The sequence below is a fragment of the Columba livia genome, chromosome 14 (genome assembly GCF_036013475.1).
Source record: "Columba livia isolate bColLiv1 breed racing homer chromosome 14, bColLiv1.pat.W.v2, whole genome shotgun sequence".
NCBI lineage: Eukaryota > Metazoa > Chordata > Aves > Columbiformes > Columbidae > Columba > Columba livia.
Genome location: NC_088615.1, coordinates 12,340,728 through 12,349,622, shown reverse-complemented (window position 1 = coordinate 12,349,622; position 8,895 = coordinate 12,340,728). Strand labels below are relative to the sequence as shown.

The 8,895-nt window shown below is 42.1% G+C and overlaps 1 protein-coding gene across 6 annotated transcripts in view; it reads left to right on the top strand.

Moving 5' to 3' along the window:
• Nucleotides 1-6,326: 6,326 nt before the first annotated feature.
• The window catches only part of GABRB2 (gamma-aminobutyric acid type A receptor subunit beta2), a 148,599-nt gene continuing 146,030 nt past the window's right edge, over nt 6,327-8,895 (top strand). Inside the window, exons 1-4 of one of the 6 annotated variants that reach the window (XM_065030057.1) lie at nt 6,327-6,545; nt 7,322-7,439; nt 8,277-8,506; nt 8,634-8,725. In XM_065030057.1, the coding sequence (XP_064886129.1) occupies nt 8,430-8,506; nt 8,634-8,725 (169 nt within the window). In that variant the 5' untranslated portion in view covers nt 6,327-6,545; nt 7,322-7,439; nt 8,277-8,429. The other 5 variants (XM_065030059.1, XM_065030060.1, XM_021289135.2 and 2 more) reach the window with 5 other exon arrangements.

Here is an 8,895-nt window from a genome sequence, read left to right as displayed (position 1 = left end):
GACTTTCTCTAAGCTCCTCTCTACGAAAAGACACATCCTCTATTTTGGAAGCTCTAGCTTCAAAAAATATAAGAACCTGAGGATGTTTTCATTTCCATTTAGTACTTTAGTAGATAAAAATTACAAAGTATTTCTTTTTAATTTCTTTGGAAATGTGGTACACACCATATTGGTAAGAAGTTATTGGATAATCATGACGCTTGGGCGCTCTTCCGGTTTTCTACTATTTAGTGCTTTGTAAGGTGGGCCTTTGTGTTGATGTTCCTGAGCTGTATTTTGCCACTAACTTCAGTAGAAATTGGCTTGGGTGCTTAGCCAGTGTGTGCTTCATCTGTGAAACCAGCATAATAATATTATAGAAACTTGCTTATTTGCGTGAATGAGACCTCTTCCAGATAACAGCTGCTTATGAATTACGAAGTATGAGCACAAAATGGGATGGGAGCAGAGAATGATAGATAACTGTTCACAGAGACTTTGAGGTGTGTTAGAGAGATCCTTGAATGCCAAGTCATAAATACTGACAGTATTACTATGTTTTGTTCCTGAGAGGGATTATTCCATGGTTAGTTTTGTTGTTGTTTTGGGTGTGTTGTGCTGTGGTGCGTGGTGGTTGTTTTTTTTCCCCTTTCCTGGCATTCTGAATTGTTTCCCCATGATTATTATAATATCCTCTGCGACTGAGTTCTAACACCTGTGTAATACATACTAAATTAATTTCATTTTCTGTTTTCAAATGCCACTTTTGTGGTTCATTTGCTTATCTGGTCTTATCTGTTTTGCACTGTTTTATATGTGCTTCGGTGCGCATATGTCCATAAAGCGTAAGTTGCTTCTTCAAGTGTTCTCTGTGATAAGCAGCAGCACTGCTTTTGCACTTGCTGGACAAGGGCCTTACCATCTTGAATGGCCTTAGTCCATTTCCGTGGCATATACCATTTAAGTAATAATACCCTTTCTGTAGAGGGTAATGCAGCTGTATAAAAACACTCTCAAGTCAGCAGAACTATTCTGTTCAGACTTAGTAATTGCTGCTGAACAGAAACATCTGTCTGTAAAATTTCTAGCTTCTGTAAATAGAGGCAGATCCCATGTAAGGCAAGTATTGATTCTGTGAAACATTTGGCCTATATGCACAAAGTTAGAAAGCATCAGTCAAGGGCAAAATGTATTACAAAACAGGTATTTATGCTTCTTTCAGCACCGTGGGACATATTTTCCTCACTAGAACTAGTTGAGGTTTTAGGTAGGATAGCAAGGAAAAAATAGAAATATTGGCACGAGCACATGTGGGGTGGGCATGCAAGAAGGTGAAAGACAATGAGGAGCTCTGTGTGTTCTTTATTTGTTCTCCAAGAAGGCTTGAAATAATAGCACTCACTGCACATTTGCAGAAAGCAGTTTCATCTCCCTTTCTAGCACACCAATAAAAGGATAACTGTAATATGTTTTACAGTAAGACACAAACTTGTGTTCTCTGAGTTCTTACTGAAAAAAATCTGCTTGTGGAGCAGTTAGAGTATTGCTTATATCTAATGATAGGAAGTGTTCAAGGAGAAGTGCTATTACTAAGTTTTTAACCTGGATGATTGTTTACCAGAAGATACAAGGAGATTGAGTTAGAAAGTGCAGAGCATAATACTAGTTTATTTTTAGATGAGCATTTAAAATATTTTACATTATTAAAATACAATCTACTGATTAGGCTTTGGCTGTTGCACACTGTTCACAGTTGGTTTCTTTGGGTTTTGTTTTCTTAAGATATTTTTCATGTGAAAATATATTTTACAACTACAAATGGCAAGTTAGCTTAAAAGTATCCTGGGAAGTTTCCTTATTTACAGGAAAAATAAATTTTAACTTCCAATATACTTCATCTGGAATATGTTTGATAGTTGATATCATGGAGGTCAGGAGTCTGTGATCACTTTTCAGTGATCTCCCTTTGTGTAGAGAATAAAGAGTTGATGTAGGAACTGTGTGTGCTTTCCAGCGTAAGACTGTTTGATGTTTTACGTGTTTGTTTAAATGAGCAGTATTTTTTGAGTCCCTGTTAAACAAATGGTCCTCCTCTCTTCATATTTCATTGTGCCATGGCATAACACTTGCCTCCACTCTTCTTCCTCTTGCCTCCTTCACTACTTCTTCATATGCTCTCTTTGTTTATTTTGTTTTCCTGTGGTGGTTCCTACTGTTTTTTTTTTCCCCGCTCTTGTCCCCTCACCTGGTCAAAGTGGCTTATTAATGAGTTTTCTGAAGTAGTGAGGTCCTTCCAGCTAAGAAAAATCCAGCTAAAACTATGTAGATTTCCCTTTTAGTCTTAAAACTTGCATACAGTTATTCCAGACCCAAGACTGATGTTTGTAGGTAAATGCTTTATAAAAAAAAAAAAAATAAAAATAAAAATAATCAAAAGCTTCCAGCCCAACAGTTTTAGAACCCTCAGATATTGTTTATAGCAGTATTCTGGCATGTATTACCCAATATAAAAAATTTAGGAAACCAACTCTGTCCAAGAGAGCTTAGAAAGTAAGACCAAATCCTGCAATCAAGTGATGCAGACAAATGCCACTCCATTAATTTAATAACAGGTTTCTGCAATCTGCTTTCAGAGCTGAGTCTTACACAAACAGCATGGAGGAGATTTAGACACAGAGTGACATAATCTTGGTGTACATTTTGTGTTGTCTTTAAGTGTTTTACTATCCTTGCCCTACACAACCACTCCTTGTGCCCCATCCTCCCTTTCTACCAAAAGATGAGCATACTGTAGATATTTCCTATCTACCTACATGCCAATGTAGCTAAAATCGAGGAATTCAAAAATTGCTGTCTATATAGCTGTTAAACTAATTTATTCCACGACTTTGAAAGAAATAGGGCTTTTTGTAGTGCTTTCATGATTTGATAAGAGGACTATAGATTTCATTCCATCATAATTCTAGGTGCCAGACATCTTGTATTTCACTCCAGTCCCCATCGAGTTGCTAACAATTGTCTGCAATCAAAGCACTTGTGAATGTCTCGCACAACCTTTTACTTCCATTTTCTTTAATCTGTAATTCAATTTCACATTAAAATACTTTCCTCAATACACATCTAAGATCTGTTGATCCTAAGCTGTAGAGAAGATTTTTCTTAAAAGATATAGCAAGTCTTCGACTCTTAGATCATGATCTGGGGTCAGTTGTTACCTATGGTGTCTGTAACGCTGTGCAGATGCCATGCAGTGGGTCACAGAATGAATAACTATGAGCTTCAGCTGATAGTCCTACAGAAGGACGTAAACCAATAAGAGACTGTTACTTGTCCCTCCCATCTGCTCTTCTCTTGCAATTAAGTGAAATCATGCTGTATCAAGTGGCACTTGTTTCCTAAGCAACTTAGCAGACTCAGGTTCTGTAGAGTACTGATAATTTCATATTTTTAAGGGCCAAGAGTGGTATAATTGGCAGGTCATTACACTATTGCTTTTGTTGATAGATGTACCACTTTGAATTCTTTTAGATATACAGTAGTTGAAGTACCTGTAAATCCCATTGTTGCTATGCAGAAATTAATTCCATTTCCTATGAAAAGCAGAATCAAGGTATACCTGCATGAATAATTTTTTCTGTGTATGTGATGCAACAGGGATCTCTATGCTGACAGGCTAACTGCTAATGGGATAGTGTGTGGTTCATGGACTGTGACATGCTAGATCTGAAGACCTAAAATGAGAAGCAAAACAAAGATAAAGTTTATTGAAACTTTGTTCAGGAAATTCCTACAAGGGTTGACTATATTTGGGGTTATTTTACATGAATTTATAGTTTTACATGAGCTGGAAATCATGTATCAAAATAAATTATTACTAACATTCTTCTGTAAATTAGATAATAAAATCTTGTCCAATACATGAAAACAATTATCATCTGAGGATTTCTGATATTGCTGCATCTGAACCAAATGCCCAAAAACTCAGGAAATATCGGTTTCATAGAACTGTATTCATACCAGCCTGTTGATATACAGTGGAAAAAAACCAAACAAACATATATATATATATATATATAGTATATATATAGTCTTTTAGTGGGATTTTGCCCTTGTTACTCACATTACTCGTAATATAGGACTACTGTTCTTGGGCTAGCATAAATCAGCATCTCTTCTGTCTCTACTAACTTGAGTGATTAGATCACTTGAGAATCTATCTTGAAATTCTTACTCCATCTGAAATATTACTTTGCATAATTTATCTACAGCAAACCATCTGAATGCCACTTTAGAGCAGTTCTCAGTACAAGGCCTGGAATAATGCTTCTGACAGGAATGTGCTGATATAGTCAAAGATGGAAAAGACCGGGAAAGTATGATGTTGCTTATAGCCCATTTCTTGCATAGGTGCCACACAATGGTCACCAAAGTTTGTGGGCCATTAATTTAGAGTATTTAAAGTTTGGGGGTATATTCCTCAAACTTGAAAACTAAGATTCAAAATAATCTACAATTGGCATTTACAATATGGCCATCTTTGCTTGCTTCTCTGCAAGATTACAGTACTTGTAATCTAATTGAGAATTTTTGAGCTAGAGGTATCATATCCAGTAGGGAACCAGGTTATTTCCCCTTTGTAAGACACACAAAGTCTTAGATACCAATCCTTAAATGTGTTACATGAACAGTTCTGCATCTTGCCAGTATTGGTGTTCACACCAGTTATTTCCTGCCCTTTTCAATCAAACACACAGACAAAGTGAGAAAATGAGGGGAAAAATTTCTTTGACAAGTTGCTTAAAATAAATGGGAGATTTTGAAGGTGCTGAAAAATTTCAAATGATGGAGATAGACCAGAACCCTGTGGTCAGAGAAAAAGTGGCACTGCCAAAAGGGCGTAGCAAATCATGAAACCATTTGCAAAAGTATGACTGTATTCTGTGTCAGGATATAATGATACTCCAATTACATAGACTTGTTTGAGCACACAGTGCCTGTGATGGTGCTAAGGAAGTGCTACTGGTATAGACCCATCTAGACAGTGGTACACTTATAGCCAGCAAAAATAATGAGTTATGCAGATCATTCCAAGCATGGCTCAACAGAGCCTTTACGCTTCCTAAAATCAAGGATATCCATTAATTTTCCACACATAACGCACCATAATATCCATAGCTATTGAATTTGAGATATGTTCCATTTCTTTTTGCTGAAACAGCTGGACTGAGAGCAGGTTTCACTGCACATGGCACAGTGATTCTCTGGGCTCAGAATGAGGGTTCCTGATATATTAGTGCAGGCACCAGATCAGAGAACAAATGCTAGATCTCTTAGCATAATTTGAATTGCTTGGGTGTACTATTACGACATTCCCATGGAAATACAGTACTTTTCTGCCCCTGATTTTATGTTGATATGTAAATCAAAAGTTCCCATCAGTCCAGAACTGAATGTTACCAGCTTTCAACCTCAGGTTCATGGTGATATCTGGTTCATATTCATACATGGTGAATGAAACATTACTGTGGTGTAATGGTAATTAATAGCAGAGACTCAGAAACAGATCAGAAATTGGGAGTATCAGTCCCAAGTTAGCACTTGCAGGTAAGTTTCGCAGTGCAGGATTAAGGTGTTTTTACCTGCAGACCTCCTGTTCTTATCATATGATTGCAGGAGAAAAAGAAAAAAAAAGTATCTATTATATAATACATCTAAAGTAAAATTATTCACTGCACAGAGTATCCATCATCTTCCTTTCAGGGCTATATTTCAGGCAGTTTGGCAGTGAACAGACTAGCTGTGTGAGAACAGAAACCTCCGCTGGTGAACAGGGGGAGAGGATCTGTAACATCAGCCATGGAACAGAAAGCTGGAAAATGGGGGAGGGTAAGGGGGAGGGCTTGTAATTTAAACAAATGTTTAATTGTTCTTTAACTTAAGTGTCTGTGTATTTCTTTTTTAATATACAAATGAGACATTTTATATTTATCTCACACATACAATCTCGCCTGCTTCATCTGGGAAAGTGTTTTTTCTCCTTCTGTGTAATTCCAATTGTTACAAATGAGAGAAGGTGGTGAAAATATGTCTTGGAGAATGCTCCTGAACCCTCCAAAAAGATGTCCTTTTTTTTAAAAAAAAAAATTATTAAAAGCATAAAACAAGTAGATACCTACTTGATCTCAAAGGAACAGTGCGGTGTTTTAAGGCACTGGCAGTGGGGGGGACACACACACGATTTGCTCACCCTGCTGCAAATACTGCCAACACGTTCCGTTCGCAGGCCTGCGCGGGGGGGAGAGCGAGCGGCTCCGCGCCGGCAGGACGAGCCGCTGGCGGGGCGGGGGCTCCCCTGGCCCCGCTGCCGCGGAAGGTGGGCACTGCGGTGCCTGTCGCGGGGCTTCCCCGCTCTTTAGCGCTCCAGGCAAGGTAGCTGCCGGTCCCAATTAAATGGCTGCCTGCTTTTCGGTGCTGCCGGCGCTTCTATGGTTTTGCCGTTTATTTTTTTAGCAGCCCTGCCGTCTCTCGGTGGCAGCGCCCCCGTCTCCGCCCCGCCGCTGCCCCAGGTGAGGCTTCATCCCACTGCCTCCCTGTACGCCCCCACTTCAGCCCTTTCTCCTTTAGCCCTTCCCGGGGAGCCGACGCCTCTTCCTTCTCTCGGGCAGCCTCCCCGGCCCTGCACACCTCCCGGCTGTTGCTGCTCCCGGGTCGGGGTGCGTGTGTGTGTGGAGTCGGAGCGGTGCGCGCCCACGGCACCCCCCGGCTCCGGCCGCGAGGGGCGGCTGCCTCCGCTTTCCGCCAAGTACACGCGGCGGCAAGAGGGGGTGGCCCGGCCCGACTCTCGGGGGTGGTGGGGCAGGGCAGAGACCTCGCGAGCGCCGAATCACTGTGCGTGCGGGACCGAGCTGTGCTGGGGAGCGAGAGGACTCTCCAGCCCGCCTTGCTCTCGGTGCTACACCCTCACCCTTGTCCCTTCCCCCAAACCATCCGCGGGCTTTTATTTTCTTTTTCCTTTTTTTTTTTTTTTTCCTCCCCTCCTCTCCTCTCCACCCTCCTGCAGCGAGTTAAAAATTTCTTTTGTTAATTGACGCCCTAAGTGTTCCCAATCCCTTCCCCGCGCAGCCCGGGCCGGCCGAGGACGTGTGCACGCCCAGATCCGCTCGGTGAAGCAGCACAGATCCGCGGGGCTGAGCGGGTATGTGCATGAGGAGGAGGTGAAGGTGTAAAAGGAGCTACGAGCACAAGACAGATTTGCGAGGAATAATTTAACTCCGGTGTTTGTTGTTTTTCAAGGTTTTTGGTTTTTCCTTTTCTATCTCTCTTTTTTTTTTCTTCTGCTCAGGATTTAAATGTCACTCAAAGCATCCCCAAATCAGCTTGCCGCTCGTCTCCGGTTTCTTCCGTGGCATTAATTGGATCACACGCTGCATTTGAGGAGCTTGGGTGTTCTACCCACGAAGGTAAGTGGTCTTATGCATCGGGACTAGATGGTCACTAAAAGCTCGGCTGCCTTTCAGGATGGTGTTTTTCTTCCCCTTGCCCCCCCTCGCCCAGCCCCGTGCTCAGGTTTAGCTCTACCTGAGGAACTTGCATCCCTGGGTTAAAAGATCGGTCGATATATGGAAAATGCGCCAGTGGGCCCGGCCTGGGGGAGTGGGGCCGCGGGGGCTCAGCGCCCGCCCCTCAAGTACCAGCAAATGACCCGTGGGAACCGGCGGCGGCAGCCGGCGACCCCCTTTGTCCCCAGTGCCTTTGCCCCTGCAACAGCGCCTGGCAGCGCTGTAAGGGAGAAAACAGCCTAATCCCCTCTTACAAGAAACTATTAGTGTTTTTTTGTTTTTTTTTTTTTTTTTTTTTTTTTGTGAGAAATACTGTAGGCGCCCATCTCCCCTCCTCCCGCACCGCCCGCCCCCGTTGCAGGCGCTGGCTCCTTTGCCCGCACGTCGTCTTGCTTCAGGCGGTTCTTTCCAGGGACCAAAAAGTTAAACTGCCCCCTTCCCCCTCTACCTGCCGCTGGCACCATACGTACGCCATGCATTCCCCTTTTTAACCTGTTCCCCCCTCTGTCTAATCCGAGTCCGTCCAGCCCTCACCCCCAACCCCTTTAAACTAGGTTGCAAAGCCGCTGTACCTACCCTGCAACTCCTAAAACTTCTCTCCTTGTTGTGATTTAGATTATTTACTAACAAAAAGGACAACAAAAATATACTCGATCCTCCTGTGGATGACTTTTTTTTTTAAGAATGCATTTCCTTCTTCCCCTTTAATTTTTTTTTTTTTTTTTTTTTTTTGGCAAGGAAATTTGCTCCATCTCCAGCAGCAACCACTGCTCCTTTTGATGTTGTGGTACGCCGTGCGCATGCGCTTCACATTAGAATTACTGCACTGGCCAGAATAAGTTGGATCTCTTCTCTTCACTGAAACCCTAAATCATATCAAAAGCTAAAGGGATGCTGAGAGTCCGGAAAAAGGGTTACTTTGGGATTTGGTCATTCCCCTTAATAATAGCCGTGGTGTGTGCACAGAGGTAAGTGATGACGGTATCTCTTTTGCTTTACTTTGAATTGCACTGCATGCTGCTGCTGCTGAGAGGAATGTACAGCTTGGATCTGAGAATTAAGAAATAATGTAGTATTCTCTTTTATTTTCTTTAGTGTCAATGATCCTAGTAATATGTCACTGGTAAAAGAGACCGTGGATAGGCTGCTGAAGGGCTATGACATTCGCTTGAGGCCAGATTTTGGAGGTAATTTGACTGCTTTTGAAAGAGGGAGATTACATATCCTGGCTGTGTACCTTTCGTGTGTGTGGGTTTTAAACGTGTTTTGGGTGCTGTTGCTTTGGGGGGTGAGTGTTGCCATTTTCTCGAGCTGATCCAAAGTTAAGCCCATTGTTACTCTATTTTCTTAGCACAGG